Here is a 17670-nt window from a genome sequence, read left to right as displayed (position 1 = left end):
TACACACACCAAAATTTCAAAATGCCAAATGACTAATGGATCTTTTCGACCTTTATTAACTCAGGTCCCACAAAGACATGCTCATAATGTGAAGATTTTGTTGATAAATAATTTGTAAGTATGTCCTGATCCTAGTGAGTTTAGAGACCTAACTTTTAGTCAATAAAAAAAATTGAACACTGATTCATATTTATTAATGAAAAATGCTTTTAACACAAAAATTGGACAACAAAAATAATTCCTTTGATAACTCTGAGGATTGCTTACGTGAAATTCACATATTTAAGCAACTTTTTCTATGATAATTAAGCATTGCTTACAAGAAAAGTGACACGACTTGTGGAATAATTAAATAATTAAATGTGGATGACAATATCAAAATATTATATAAATTGTAGAGTTTATTTCTTAAAGTTAAATTATCAAAGAAACATATTAAATTACATAAAATGGAAGATATATATATATATATATATATATATATATATATATATATATATATATATATAATATAGTCTTATATAATAGTATTAATTAAATTATTTAAAAAATAATGCATGGTTAAATACTAAAATTTAATAATATTATTAAAAATTATATTTATTAGATTTTTTTAGAGGAAGATTCAAACGATGTAATATATGCTTATTAAATATTTGACTTTTCATATAAATTATATATATATATATATATATGTGTGTGTGTGTATTTATGTATTAAAACAATGTGATTGAAAATTTTAATTTATATTGATAATATTTTCTTAAAAAAAGTATAAGAAAATGGAATGTGGCAACCTTAGGAACTTTTTTTATATATACCAAGCAATAAAAACACTTTGGGTGTGATCTCTGAAGATATATATATATATATATATATATATATATATATATATATATATATATATATATATATATATATATATATATATATATATATATTGAAGTGTAACTTATTTTAAAAGATATAAAAGTTGTTAAAAGTTAAAATAAAATGTCATAATAATTTATAATAGTTGAGAATAAAAATATTCAGAAGAAATACAATATCAAATAAACTTATTTTCTTTATAATAGTTATAGATTATTTAAATAGATAATAAAATCAGTTTTTTTAATAGAATCGATTAACTTTTAAAAATATATTTTATCATATCAAATTTAAAATATATATTTTATTAATTTTAAAGTTTGATTTTTTTTAAAAAAATTCAAGTTTTAAATTAGTGATTTACTATAGCAATTTTCACTGTACATTTGATAAAGAAATTTACATTTCACAACAATTCCTCACATTTTTATATAAAAGAACATTTGCATTTAAAATATTGTTTCCCAATTACATTTCACAACAATTTCTCACAGTTTTTATATAAAAGAAAATTTGCATTTAAAATATTGTTTCCCAAATCTCGTGCAACACGTGCATTGCTGATAGTAAATGGTTAGATTCTCAAAAGAAAAGCCACGAGTAGATTAACAATTTATTGCGACGATTGTCGAGAGAGAAAAATTGGGAGCATTGTAATCAGCCTACTCTCCTACATTAACCGTACATTATACAAAATATTGGTTTGCCTGTCTTGCTCGCAGAATCTATCAATACACAACTATGTCCCAATTAAAATAATAGCCACCACCACTTGCACTATATATATTTTCATTATTTTATACTTTACAACAACGAAAAACTGTACTATTTTGTTTTAGTACACTATGGATAAGATCTATAAGATATTTTAGTAATTTTTAAAATTTATTTAATTATTTCATAAATAAATTTTTTAAGTAATTTTTAACATTTTTAAAAATACTATTTGAAGTGATATTTTTAAATGTTATTTTTTAATTTCTAATTTTTTATATATTTATCAAATTTTCTTATTATTTTTTAAAAATAAATTGTAATTTTATTATTTTTATATTTTTATATTTTTCAACTACATCAACAACTAATTTTATCGAACACTTTTAATTTAATAAGTTATTATTAAATTATAAATGTTTGATAAAACTAGTGATTTTAAGTAACTGAAAAATGTAAAATATAATGAGAAAATTGAATAAATATTTTAAGGATAAAAACAAAATCAAATATTAAAAACTATAAATTAGCATTTTTAAAAATGTTACTTTAAGTAGCGTTTAAAAAAATGCTAGAAGCTACTTAAAAAAATTTGTTTAACAATCAAACAAATTTTTTTCACTAGTAAAAAAATTAAAAATTAATTAAAATATTTTGTCAAACATAATGATACTATCATACCTAGAACTTTCCTATTAGAACATTATTTATTTAACAAAATTGTTCTAGTTGATAACAATTGTGTTTGAATTTTACAAGGATATATCTCACAACAATACATTTTTGTCACCCCGAGATATATTGACATTTGTGGATCATTTGATTGGAATGAAATTTACAAAGGATATACTTGATGATATAAATCATTTGAAAAATAAACATCTTTGTTATGTAGTTGATCTATTGCAAGACCAATCTGAATTGGCCTAGATTTGTTTAGAAAACATGGTTAGAGGAATTATATATGAAACAATTAGATATAATTGATACCGACTTCTCAAATTTGGTGATTTCAATTCCATTAACTACTACTTATGATACCGACATTAGTTCAAATTTTATTACTAATATAAGTTATTTTGATAAAATTAGTTAAAAAGTTAATTAGAAGTTAAAAAATTAGGTGGTTAGAAAGTTATCTTATTAAATCATAAGTATTTGATAGAATTATCTATTAAAGTGGCTAAAAAATGTAAAATTACATAAATGAACTTATTTTTGTGATGATTTTATACATTTTAATTTAATTTTCTTGATAAAAAATATATTTTGTAGTATTTATAATTTTAATATTAAATTAATTTTAAACACTTGTAGCTTTTTATTTATAAAATATAAAATAAATATAAAAAATTACATAAACTTATTATATATCACTATCAATATCATATAAATAAAAAAGTAAAAATGAGAAAACCCTATCATATAAAAAAAGGTAAAAGTAATAAAATTTTATCTCAAATAAAATGATTATAAAGGAAATCTACTAAGTGTCCAAGGAAAAAAAAATATAAAAAATTAAAAATTAACATTTCAAAAAAATGCTAGAAACTACTAAAAAGACTCATTTATCAAACAATCAAATAAATTTTTTAGCTAATAATAAAAAACCAAAAGTTAACTGAAATGTTTTTTCCAACACACATATAATATAAAAACTTTGTTGATAAATCATGTAATAAAAGAAGTTTATACATACAAAGTTTTTCATAGTCATTTTTATATATAAAAATATTTAAGTGAGTTGGACTAAAGCATCTCCAATAAAAATTTCTTAAGTGAGTTTCTTAAGTTACTTTTTGTGATCCCTATGGTATTTTTTGTGGTTCTCACAATGTCATGTTATTGTAAAAAAAATCTATACATAATTTTGCTCTAATGGTAAGAAATTCTAGGAAACTTCAAGAAACTCACACTTTTTTATTTTTTATTTTCACTTACTTATGATTTAATTATGGTGTTGTTATGTGTCAGTTAAATATTATTTTTATTGCTAAAAAATAGTTTCTGATAGAAGATACAAATCTTATTTTTAAGAAATTTTCTTTGTCATATAGATTTGCTCCAATGGAAAAGAAACTATAAGGAATCCTTCAAGAAACCCTCATTGTAGATGCTCTTAGAGTAAATTACATTAATCACAAGTTTAATGAATTTATGCAAGAGTTCAATGATGATACAATAACTATTTTACATTGTCAACCAATAACAAATCATTGTTGATATAACTTTCAAGGCAATTATTATAAAAATCAACAAACTTATCATACACAATGACTTATAATTAATTGATAATGTGATAATATAATTTTTTTTTTACACTTTCGATGCATCACTTTATTTTTTCATTGGACAAACACCTCTTACTTCTATCTACTATTATACTATTTTTTTTTCTTTTTTGGATAAATAGTTATTTTTGTCCTTAAATGTGTAATTCACTGACAAATGTATCATTGAAAGATGAAAATACAAAATTTAGTCCCCAAAAGTGTAAAAAGTGTGACAAATATATCCTACCGTTAACTTTCGTTTGTCACTGTTAATAAAATATCCTACGTAACACATAGGGACAAATTTATCACTGAAATGATTGTTAACGTGACCATCTCTAATTATCAACATAGAGACATATTTGTTATATAATATTTTATTGACTTTCGTCTTCCAACTCTCTAGGAATATGAATGGGTAAATAGTCACTTTTGTCCCTGAATGTGTAATTTGCTAACAAATGTGTCTCTAAAAGATTAAAATATAAAATTTAATCCTTAAAAGTATAAAAAGTGTGACAAATATATTCGGCCGTTAACTTTCGTTCGTCAACGTTAACAAAATAACCAAGATTTGAAGAAGTGAAATATGAGATATATTTATTTTTTAGGGTAATTTGGAAAAATTTGTAATGATTGGTACATTGTTGCAATGTTTAATTTTGGTAAACTGCTACAATGTTTATTTTGAATAATTTTTATTATAATATATAAATTATGATTGATAATCAATATTATCGTTATTATGTTTGTTTTAAATTATTTTTGTCAATATATTTTTTTAAGTGATTATTGTAATGTTATGTTTGTAACGATAAAAAAATGACAAAAATTTGTCCTAAAATTATATTTTACTCTTAAATGAAACGAAAATTTGGATCTAACAAATTAGTTCAATAGAAACAGTCTGATATTTAGATCCAATAAAAAGTTACTTACATTTTCATCAAATAATGGTAACTTATTAACATTTTTTGTCCAATGAAACATACTGACATTTAAGTCCAAAGAAATTTACTGACTTTTTCCTCCAATTAAAAAATATTGACATTTTCGTCCAACAAAAAATTACTGACATTTACGTCAAAAAATGATATCTTACTGAAATATTTGTACAATCTAGTCAATATGATCGCGTTAACAATCATTTCAGTAACAAATTTGTCCTTGTGTGCCATGTAAGTTATTTTATTAATTGTGACGGACAAGAATTAATGACCGAATATATTTGTGGCACTTTTTATATTTTCGGAGATTGTATTTTCATCTTTCAAGTATTTGTCAGGGACAAAATAACTATTTATCTTTTTTTATTTTAATATACACTAACATTCTTTTATACATTCCCCTAATCTTCCTTAACTTTTAAAAAATATGCATCGACACTCCGTATACGTTATACTGACATTTCTTCTAAGATAAATAATTGTAAATATTAAAAAATAAAAATTAAATAAGTTCATAAAACTTAAAGGATAATTAATATAATTTACTTATTTTTTTTATAAAAGAGAGACAGAAAAGAAGAGAAAAGAAAGAAATATAGAATAAGATAAGTAATATATATGTATATATATAATTATTGTATAAGTTTCTTATGAAAATAACATTACTCTTTGTATTTATTCAAACCTTATTAGTTATTACTTCCCTTCTACATCAAAAAGATTACCTACCGTATTCCATTGCATTTATTTGATTATTTAAAAGCCTTGTCTTCTAGCGTCACATGCACATTAGACGGATGTCCCATCATTCATTGTTAGCCACTCGTGCAAACAACTCATACGTATGTCGGTAAATGTTAGTTATACATGAGCTGTTGGTGAAATTCGTAAGGAGAATATTCTTGGACACCTCTTCAATAAAAAAGTAAAAAGAGAAGAAAGACAAAATAATAGTATAATTTATATACTTGATATAATATAATATGAAAACAAGAGATGGATAAAAACAAGAATAATGATATATAAATATTTTTTAATTTTAAATATCTTATCAATATTTTTTTATCTTTTTTATCTTTTTCTTTCAATTTAATTATAAATCTTATTATATTTATATTTTTTTATTTTTATCTATCTTTCTAAGTGTTGAATAGGTTAATTGGTATCTATTAAACATTTTTTTAAAAAGAAATACGGAATGTTAATAAAATGTATACACTTGTTGAGTGACAAAAATGGGGACTCATTCACACGGATGCAATTTGACGGTTCCTAGAATGGCCCATATAATAAGCTTGATTTGATAACTTTAGGTGAACAATCGCCCATTTGCTCTCCTTAGTGTATAAAACAAGTTTACAAAACTGGCGTATCTTATCATGTGAACATATATCATTTGCCCACTAGGACCAACACGGCACAACACATGTTCTGTAATAGATTGAGCTTGATAATCTTTTTGAATTGGATTTAAAGTTTTCATAATCAATTCCAATATCGTTGAAAGTCAAAGCAACAAATAATCATTTTTACTTAATTCAAATTTTCACCATGATTTTGGATGCTAGAATCAATTCAACATGCACATGTGCACATGAAAGTACATTGATTGAAAGATATACCACAAGGTCAGGTCTACCTTTGTAATTAACGTTACTGAAAATAAGGCCTTACTCAACAACCTAGAAAGGTGCAATACAACCACTGCAAGCAATCAGCAACACATTTGAAAAGAAACGTAACTGCCAAAGCCAAACAACAGTTTATATTATTGAAATAAAGCATTTCACTTTTAAAAGTAGAATATGATTCCATTTTCTTTTGAATACAGCAATTTTTCATGCTAACCTTTCTACGTAATCATTGTAATGTTGCTAGGGCCTCAGTGATAGTTCTGAACAGAGCATTGTTTCACCTTTCTTGCACTAAAAATTTTATGCAAGAATGAAAGCGAGAAGAATTTAACTCTAGACTATTTGGTCCAAGAGAGTTTGATTCATGTCACAAACCATTTATGAAATTAGATGCATCCTAGTTTGACCTGATAAAACCATCGTACTAAGAATTAGTTTCCCATTGTCTTACCCACCAATCAGATATAGGAACTCCCCACAATTAAAACAAGCTAGCGAGTATATATACTATGGTTATGTTCGGCATTTCAATTAGCTTTTCCTTTGGGCTTTCATTCTTTAGCGTTTGAATGCATCAATTCAATAAGATCTTTTGTTAGGGAATTTTCCAACATCTTTGTGAAACGATGGTCTCAGTTGATTTCCTTGCTGTCATAAGCTTTGTAAGAGAGCTGGTTTATAATAATCTTATTAAGAGATTGGATATATTCCCAATATTTAATAATAACTTGATAGAGTGGAAGTTTTTTAAAATACTATTTCAAGTAACATTTATTAAAACGTTAGTTTTTAACCTTTTATATTTTTTTCCTCAATATATTTATCCAGTTTTCTAATTACTCTTATTTAAATAAATCATAATTTTATTATTTTTTATCATTTTACATTTTTCAGCTTGTTTTAATTGTTAATTTTATTGAATATTAATAATTTAATAAACTAATTTTTTAGTTTTCAATTACTCAATTTTAACTAATTTGTCTATCTTCAGTTAATTTTTTAACTTTCAATTAGTTTTTCAGTTTATTTTGCTAAACATATAACAATTATTTCATTTTTTTGGAGACCTCGTGCACTATATTAAACCAAATAGGGGACTTGAAAATTATGGCCATTGAAATGTAGCTAGTAATTATCATAAAAAATATTTTATTTTATTTTGTCTCGGGAAATGTTTGAGTTATAGCATCTCCAATAGTTACAACTTGACCTTGACCTTTGGTGCAACATATGATCTTAGTAAGATATGTTGTTAGAGAAAGAGGATTGATCTCTACCGTAGAGATCTATTCTTCTAGAAGAACAAGCAAGATATACATGTGTTTCAAAAAAAGATATTTTAATGTCTCTCTCCACACTCAAAGGTTGTAGGATGCAACGAAAATGAGGAAGAAAAAAATGAAAAGGGAAGGAGAAGAGCAACAACAATAACAGATTCAACATCAACAACACCAATAGCTTGTCTCAAAAATCATGAACAATAAAAAAAAAAAAGAAAAAAAAAAGAAAAATTACAGATCTAAGATTTGATCCATGTTCATATTTTCGGTTGTGTTCTTGAAACATTTTGAAGGCAGATCTGGGTTCCAATGTTGCCGCCAGGAACATGCTGTCGGAGGCCACCGCAGAGGCATTGGCGGCGGTGGTGCCTTTGAACGCGACGGGTTTGAGAGAGAGGGAGAGATAGATCGTGTCCCTAAGTGGGTTTCGGTGGAAGGGGAATGAGGGGTGGAGGGAGGAGAGGGGAGGCACGATAGAAGGAAAGTAAGGGTAGGGAGTGCAATGGAGAAGAGGGAGGAAGGAGAGGCTTAAGGGGAGGGGCGAGTTGGTAGAGGTAGTTGGCAAAGGAAATAGAAAGAAAAATAGGAAAGGGAGGAGAGTTAGGGGGCTGAGGAAAGTCAAGAAAAAATGATTTTTTTTTCAACACAATTATATTGTTGCGAAGATGTATGGCATTCTTATTAAACACACAGCTAACATGACTAAAGATCAAAGTAGGAAACACGAAAACACCTATAATTATAATTTAAAGAAGTTTAGTAGTTAATTTTTATGTCTTAAGCTATTGTTAGTTAGTTGTATGTTTAAGTTTGTTTTTAATTAATTTTTTTATTAGTTTGTTAGTTTGTTTTTTATGTGTTAATTTATTAGTGATTATATTGTAACTGATTTTCAATTAGCTGAATGTTGAAGTTTGTTGTTAACTACGTAAGTTATTTTTGTAAATCCATAATTTTTAAGTAGCCATTAAAAAATAGTCATCATAAAAATTAGCTCTTACAAAAATTAGTCAGTAAAAACTAGTCGTTCTTGATGATGTTATTTAATTCTTTAGTTTTCTTTCATTCATGCACACCCTTCCTTCTTCAAACTTCTTGAATCTTTTTTCTACCCCCACTTACTCGTAAAATGGCTCGAAACTCTGACTTCGATAGAGTTTGACAACAAATTGTCGATGAAGCACTTGAAGACAACACCAGTGAAGAAACAATAAGATACTTACGCCAATTGCAACAACAAGCATAGAGCAGTAGTCGGCCCAAGCGAAAGCACTGTAGTTGAAAGCTTACAAGCTTTTGTAAAGGGTGTGAACAAGATATTTGGAGATGATTATTTGAGAAGGCTTAACAACAACATCAATCGTCTCCTATAAATCGAAGAGACACATAGGTTTCTAGGTATGTTGGATTCTATTGATTGCATGCATTGGGAATGCAAAATTTGTCCAATTGCATGGCAAGACTAATATCGTAGAGGTGATAATCGAAACCCATAATAATACTTGAGATAGTTGCATCATAAGACTTTTGGATTTGACATGCATATTTCACAGTTGCAGGTTCAAACAATGACATTAGTGTGTTAAATCAATCTCTTGTGTTTAGTGACGTTTTACAAGGTCGGACTCCTCCAGTTCAATTTACAATTAATGGAGCCACATACAATATGAAGTACTATCTTGCAAATGACATTTATCCTAATTGGACCACATTAGTGAAGACTATCCCAATGCCAGAGGAAGAAAAAAGAAAGTTATTTGCAAAAATGTCAAGAAGCGACAAGAAAGGATGTGAAGAGAACATTTGGTGTGCTTAAATCTTGTTTTGCAATTATATCTAGTCCATCACATAATTGGCAAATGGGTATCATGAAGAACATAATATTGACATGCATTATATTACATAACATAATTATTGAAAATGAACGAGATGCATACAATGGTAACATTGATGTTGATTATGATCATATTGACAAAGACATTTTAAACGTTGACGTATCTCATGATGCTCATCTTGAGTTTGCTAAATACCTGAAACAAGATGTTAATACAGACAAGAGAAGTTCACCAACAACTTCAAGTAGTATTGGTGAAGCATGTTTAAGAATGTTTCGGTGAGAATAATGATGAAATTTAATTTTTCTTTCTTAATGTCGATGTTTGTATTTTTTCTGATCAATGTTATGTATTATCGTAAGTTTACATTATCTTCATGGCTAAATATTTTAGTCATTCATTTATTTTCTATTCTTTGTGTTACATTTTTTGTAATTAAAAAATATATAATTAATTAGTTTTAATTATTTTAAAATAACTTGTAAATAAATATTAAAGGGTGTATCCATTATGAGACCTACAAAAAGTAGTTTAGATCACAAAATTTAATCTTTTATTAGAGCAAAAAATTAGAAATATCTCCAGAATTATGTAATACTGTACAGTCCACCAAAAGATTGACTAAAATGACAAAGTTTGATCTTTTATCAAAGATTTTGTTAGTTGTCTAAAATTGGAGCTCTACATTGTTCCTTGCAATTGATTATTTCTTTTTTTTTTCCTTACAATCTAATTGAAAGAATGCCTAAAATTTCCTCATAATTAATTTGAAAAATAATTTGATTCTAGATTTTCAGCTTACTCTCTAACAATGAAGTCTTTGTCTTTGTTGCGAACAATAATAACAACCAGAACAAGATGCGTTCTTTTGAGTGTCTCCCCTCTTTTTTCTCAAAGATAATTATATATCAACATTTCAAAATCACAAACACCACATAATACAAATCCCATAATGTAAGAGACCACAAACAAAGATGACAATCATAAAAGCGTAAAGTCCACTGTCTTTTCTTCTCATAAGCAAATAAAATTTCATTATAATGAAAATTGAACAATAGCACAATAAATGCTAAATCCAATAAGAAGTGGAGACACAAAAAGCCCACCACGAGTTCCATCTAAGTGAAAAGCAATGGCACAAAAAAGCCGAAAGTTCACTCACTACCTACATCGATTGATAGCATAAGACAACCATTTCACTTGAGTCTACTTATATATTCAGCCAAAAATACATTTTGGAGATATACCATATGGTCAGGTCTAATTGTAATAGAAGGTTTATAATTAACACTACAGGAAACAAGCTCACATGCCCATATACATCGTATGTTTATAACAACTACCAAATAACGTGCCACACTACTACTATTGGCAATAAGAACCCACTTAAAGAGAAGCCAACCCATTTTGTCGAAATAATGCATTTCGCTTTAAAAGTATAATATGATTTCAAACTTTAGTCCCTCTATTTCTCTCAAATTTTGAATTTGGTCTTCCTATGAATTAATTTATCAATTGAGTTTCTAATTTTTTTTTAATTCGATTATTTTAGTGTTTAATTCCGAAATTAATCATGATTGACTGTTAATTATGAAAGTTGATGGACTGTTACGTGTCATAATTTTATTGGATAATATTTTAGTGCACTAAATTAACCCTATCTAGAACAGCCGAACAGCAAAGTGTATGAAATTTGGGAGAGGAGAGGAAGAACGGATTGTCCTTTACAAACTGCAGTTACTCCTTGGCCCCACCAACCAACACTCTCCACCTGACCTCTCCCTCGCCGTTGAGAATGTTTCCTCCCTGGCGAACACCGTGCATTTTCTTAACCTGAGTTGCAACAACTTGAACGGTCGTTTCTTTACAATCTCCACCATTGGCCTGTTTCATAATTTGCAGGTTTTGGACTTGAGTGATAACTTCATCACTGGGCAGCTTCCTTCTTTTGGTTCCGTGCCGGAGGAGCTGTTGCAGACTTCAATGCCACTGGAAGAATTGGATCTTAGCTTCAATGGGTTTACTAGTAACTGTTGGAGAATTGATCCCTTTTTATCTCTTTCAAGTTTTGTGGGGGCAGAATTGCCACTGTATAAAGCTCTGGTTATGGGGAATTGATTGTTGAAATTTTATTAATTTGATATAAAATTTAGTTACGTTATGTCCTGTTACTGCTTGAACCTAAATGGAAATCATGAAAGGTTAAAGTTGCAACAAGTTATGAGGGCAAGAAATTTCAAGTTAACTCCCACTTTCTAGATAGGGTTAATTTTGTGCACCAAAATATCATCCGATAAAAGCCTAACATGTGGTGATCAATATTCCCAACTAACAGTTGACATTTAATTTTGAGATTAGAGAATAAAATAACGGGATAAAAAAAATGGAAGATTGCATTAGTAAATTAATTTATAAAGAGATCAAATTCGAAATATGAAATAAAGGAGAACTAAATTTACAATTAAGCCTAAAATAAAAGGTAATAATGCTGACTTTTATATGTAAGTTAAAATCTGTCTTCCATCTGTAAAGAAACTTCCTTCCACTGACATTAAGACTCCTAAAGAAGAATAATAACTAATAATAGTATAAGTGTGATTTTGACCCTAAGTCCTAGGGCTAGTTCACTGGGCTCAGACTCTCTAAAATAATCCTAATTGTTTTGGCCTACTTAATGAGGGGTTTAAAGCCCCCAACCCCTATACTCCATGTAACAAGGAGTTTGGCCCAAACTTATAACTAGGAGATTGTTATTTACACCTGTATTAATATACCTTCCTTTATTTTATTTTTCTTCCCAAAATATCCTTTTTCTGGAAAATACTAATTAGAACATTAAGATTTAAACACGTTCCAAACAGGGCTTTTTAGAAGTGTAATTTTTTTAACATTTTGGTAATTAATTTTCAAAAGTGAAAGTATTAAAATTTTAACACTTTAAAAAAGTACTTTCTGAAATGTAAAAATTTTCATATTCTAGAGAGTATTTTCTAGTAGCTAAATTTCAAAAGAAAACAAACAGGCACAAAAAATTTCTTTAAGGGAGCAACCTTTGCACGATTTGGAATAGTCCATCATGGTAACATCATAGTCACAAAGAATTTAGGTGCCTAACTATACTTGTTGTGAAAATTTTACTTAATAGGAGGTCATCGACAAATAGAACATGATTTTGGTGATTACTTCACTTGAAAAATCTTTCATCACTATGATTGGAATGTCGAATCATTCATGGGATTCATATTCCTATATGATTGCCAGAATCATATAATTTTAATTTTTTTTAGGTTTCTTTTCAAGAAATTAAAAAAGTGGATATATACAACTCAAAAAATGTTGAGCAACTTAAAGGAAATTGAGCCCATCTTTTTCTTCTAAAAATTGACTTACAGAAAGTAATTTTAGGTATATTAATAGTTGGATACTTCTGGAAAGTATTTTACAAAATGTAAATTTTTTAACACTTTCACTTTTGGGAAATATTTCCAAAATGTAAACATTTTAACACTTGTCAATTTTGACAAAAAAAAAATACTTTCTAGAATGTGTTAAAGTCTTAATATTCTGTAATGTACTCCAAAAAAGGATATTTATAAATAAAATATATATATATAACAAGGAAGTATATTAGTAAAGTTAGGCCTAAAAATGTCTGTCACTACACAATCCATTTAACAAGGGAATTGGATTAAGAATTATAACTATTTCAAAAATGTATTTTTTCTCAATCGTTTACAAAATATTTTTAACTTGATCTTGATCAAATTATCTACAACTCGACCTTAACTAAAATAATTTTAACTCAATCTTGACTAAAGTAACTTCAACTCACCTTCAGTCAACGTAATTCCAACTTTATCTCAACTAAAGTATCTTTACCTAGGCCTTAACCAAGACATCTTCACCTCATGCATTGGTTGGAGCATTTCACCTGGGGCTTGGCTAGGGCGTCTTAACTTCAATCTTGGCTAAGACATCTTTAACTCATTCTCCAGTAGGACATCTTAAACTTATTATCAGTTATCTTTGGTTCGACCTCGGCCAAAGCATCTTCAACTGGATCTCAACAAGAGCATCTTCAACTCACCCTATGCTAAGACATCTTCAGTCCAACCTCAAATAAAAACATGTTTTTTTAAATAGAATCACAAGTATTAGTAGGACAAGTTAAAATGTCCAAGGTAACAAGTTTTCCAAGTATCAATAATAATTTTTTATACTTAAATTGGTCTCTCAATAGAGCGGGTCTGACAATAGAGCTGTAAGTTTTCGTTACCATTATTTGCATTGAATGATTTTGGAGGAAGAATGAAATGGAGAGACTATACAATTTTCATGTGTTTCTTTGAAGTAAAATAAGATGGAGAAAATGTAAAAATTTAAGGATCCCACGATAAAATAAAATTTCTCTTCAAATGTTATAAGGTAAGAAGATTTGTGTTTTTTTTATTTTATTTCTTAAAATATTAAATATTTTTTATAACAAAAAGTCAAAATGGATAAATAAATTCATGATAAGATGTTGAGTAAAACATCAAATTTTTTAATGTATAAATATTTTTATATTATTAATAATTTTTAATCATTTGTATTATTCAAATAAACAAAATTAAAAATTTTATTTCTTTTTTCTTATTTTTATTTATCCAAACAAACAATACACAATTTTCTCTTTCTCTTCTATTTCTATCTTTTATATTTCTCTTCTATTCATTTTTCACTCTTAATCCAATCAAAATTTCAAGCTTTAATCGGGGTAAATTAATACCAATTTTTTTTATCTATAAAAATCAAAATAGTATAATCACTCTTACACTAAGCAACTGAACTAAATCCTTGACCATTAACAACAAATTTTAATTTAAATCTCAATGTTAATTCTAATAATAATATACAGAATTACGGACTCCCCAACGATTCCGAAGAAGAAGAAAAATACAATGGCATTATCAACAGGCAACTTTTACTTTCAAACTTCAAACAAATCTTCCCACTTGGAAATGTTACCGTTACACACACAAAACCCCCCAACGTCTCTTTCCATTTTTAAACCTGAAAGCAAAAAAGTTACGATTTTTATACCAGCAATCAAACAAATTTTGTACCCATCAAATCTCTAACTAAGTCTCATTTCTCGATTCATCTCTCTCATTGAGCTGCATTGCAACACTCACTCACCAATGGCACTCAGACCCATCGACAACGCTCTTCCAACAACCCCAGAGAGACCTAAAAAACAACCCAAAGTCGCTCTTGCAACCCAAAAGCAACAAGACCGTGCTGGCGTCAATGGCGAAAACATAGTTCCATTGCCCTCATCTGGGGATGCCACTGTTGACTATGTCTCCTCCGACAACCTTAAGCCCTTGTCGGACCCTGAAGTTAAGATTCAGGTATGTGTATGTTCTTGTTTTTGCTCATTTGTGCCGTTAAAAAACTCAAATTCACTTTTCTTCGGAGCATTAAATTTGAAAGCAAAACATCTTTGGAAATGCAGAGCTTGGTTGAAGATTTGGATTCGAAAAATTGGACGAAGGTTTGTGAGTCGCTGAATGATGTTAGACGCTTCGCGATGTACCACTCCTCTCTTCTGTTCCCCATTTTGTAAGGGTTATTTTCTATTGTCTCTCTTTATTAAATGTCTGTGTTTTTGTAAAGTTTTGAACTTTGGTTGTGGGAGCAATTGGGTTTTGAGGATTTTATGACATGGTTTTGTGGGCAGGGGAAAAATTGTGTTGGTGGTGGCGAAGACAATGAGGAACCCTCGTAGTGCTCTCTGCAAAACTGCTATTATGGCTGCTGCTGATATTTTCAACGCCTTTGGTGACAAGTTGCATGACCCAGAAATCTCCGATGCATTTGATGGCTTGGTACTTGGACTCAATTTCCTCTTGGGTGATCTGTTTTTTTATTTTTATTTTTTAAGGGTAAAATAAACATGTGTTTTTGGTTAAAATTGGATTAAAAAAATCCATCAAATTGTCTATTTCTGATTGACAAGGGACTAAGTGCATGTTTGGAAATCAAGTAGAAAAGTATATTGAGGCAAAAGTATTTTTCCAAAAGGATCAGGACCCTTGTTTTTGCTTTCATTTTGCTGTTATCCGTTAGATTATATTGAAATATGCATCACAATAAGCAAACCCAACATGCACTTAATCCACCATATTTCAGAAGATACAAAGACCAAAATCACTATTTTTAAAATGTAGGAAAACTAAAATCAATTTTGACCCACTTGAGGTTGAGGAACCTAAAACATATTTTGAACCTTTTTAATATGATATATTGTTGACCAATGGGTTGGAATGTGTTGTTTGGTTGAATTTCAACAGCTGCTACAGCTGCTGCTGAAGGCATCCCAAGACAAAAGGTTTGTGTGTGAAGAAGCTGACAGGGCACTTGGCTTAATGGTTGGTTCCATGGCCCCTCTTCCACTGCTTCAGAAAATGAGGGTATATGGGAGTCACAAAAACCTTAGGGTCAGGGCTAAGGCTGCTGTTTCTCTCTCCAGATGTGTCTCCAAGATGGTGAGTTAACATTGCAAACACCCACCAATTAACTATGATGTCTTTCTTTTGCATTGTTGGTGTTTGTGTCCATGCACTGTTCTAAGGTCGAGTCATTCATTCATGTGAATGTTTGCAGGGGCTTCAAGAAATGGAGCAGTTTGGGTTGGTTGAACTGATTGAAGTGGCAGCTGATTTACTGAATGATAGACTTCCAGAGGCAAGAGATGCAGCGCGAAGTGTTGCAACTTCAATGTATGAAGCACTGACAAAGGACTCGGAAGAGAAGATGGAGCTGTGGCAGAGCTTCTGCCAATCCAAGTTGCCACCAATTCATGCTCTTTCAATTTTGAAAATAGTTAAGCCCTAAAAGGGAGGGGTGTTTCTGTTGCGTGTAGTCCCTAGTCATATATTCCTGAAGGCAGAGAGTTTACAAAATTTAGCTATATTGAAGTAGTAGAGCTCATGTTTCTTCATGAGCAAGCAATATGAAATAACATTTCATGTGTTCAGAGTTTGCTCTAGTACTGCATAATCTCTTTTTAATAACAGTGGCTTCCACAATTTTTGCTGTGTTATTTATCATTCAGCTTCCCATTCACAAAGCAAACTACTCTAACTAACCAACTAAATAACCCTTGCAATGCTCAACAAAACTTGGCGTATGTTCTCCCCCCTTACCAGTTTTAGCTTTTGCAATCAATGATCGACAATGATGAGCCACTGTGTCTTTTGCAATATGATTGACAATGTTGAGTTGTGTAATGTGCGGAGCGTGATCTATTCAATAATAAATAGACACTATTCAACATGGTTTTCTTTATTATTTTGGTCCTCTGATTAATAAAAATTGCTCAGTTAGATCGTTTTATTTAATAAGTTTCAATTAGGACTTTTTGAAAAAAAAAATAGGTTTAATTTTGATCCTATTTAAAATCATGTTAGGTCCCATTTTAAAAAATGAGACCAAATTAAATCAATTTTAAAAAATAAAAAATTTAATTAAACCTTTTAAAAACAAAATGATCAAATTATATTATTTTTGAAGAATTACATAACTTAAATTTAGCCTTTTAATAATAATATAACTAAATTAAACCTATAAATAATAATTATTTAAGTAACTAAAAGATAAATTGAACCTTTTACTATCTCTAATACAGCTTATTACTTAATTTCAACGCCTCCCATCTGAAATATTTAAAATTCTTGTACAATTATTTTAGGTAAAAATATGTTTTAATTTAAATAAATGAGTTAACGTGGTTTTAGTTCTCTAAATATTTCTTTGTTGGTTTTGATTATCATAAATTTTAACATTTTAAAAAAAATAAGTTTTATACTCTTAATGATGACATGACACTCATCTAATTATGTCATGTAATGTTACCTTAAAATAATCATTCATGCATTTTGCATGTCCTGTTATGGAAGTCATGTTCATATAGTCTAGTTTCAAATTGAGTAATCCAGAACACAGGATGCATTTCAAATTACTCAATCTGAAATTATACTCCATGACTTATAGATCATCTATTCAGAAAGTCGTGTGATATAATTTCGGATTGAATAATTCAAAATATATCATGTTTCGGATTACTCTACTAA

At 28.6% G+C, this 17670-nt stretch overlaps 1 protein-coding gene across 1 annotated transcript; it reads left to right on the top strand.

Annotated features, from left to right (window-relative positions):
• The first annotated feature begins 14542 nt into the window (after window positions 1–14542).
• Window positions 14543–16626, top strand: LOC100819367 (uncharacterized). Its single transcript, NM_001255627.2, has 5 exons — window positions 14543–14946; window positions 15051–15157; window positions 15276–15423; window positions 15889–16083; window positions 16202–16626. Exons 1-5 carry the CDS (start codon window positions 14734–14736, stop codon window positions 16430–16432), a joined length of 894 nt encoding a protein of 297 aa, NP_001242556.2. The 5' UTR covers window positions 14543–14733; the 3' UTR covers window positions 16433–16626.
• The last annotated feature ends 1044 nt before the right edge of the window (window positions 16627–17670 follow it).

The sequence above is a fragment of the Glycine max genome, chromosome 15 (assembly GCF_000004515.6).
Source record: "Glycine max cultivar Williams 82 chromosome 15, Glycine_max_v4.0, whole genome shotgun sequence".
In the NCBI taxonomy this organism is placed as follows: Eukaryota; Viridiplantae; Streptophyta; class Magnoliopsida; order Fabales; family Fabaceae; genus Glycine; species Glycine max.
The sequence above is the reverse complement of the archived record's forward strand: the minus strand, read 5'-3'. Positions and strand labels throughout refer to the sequence as shown.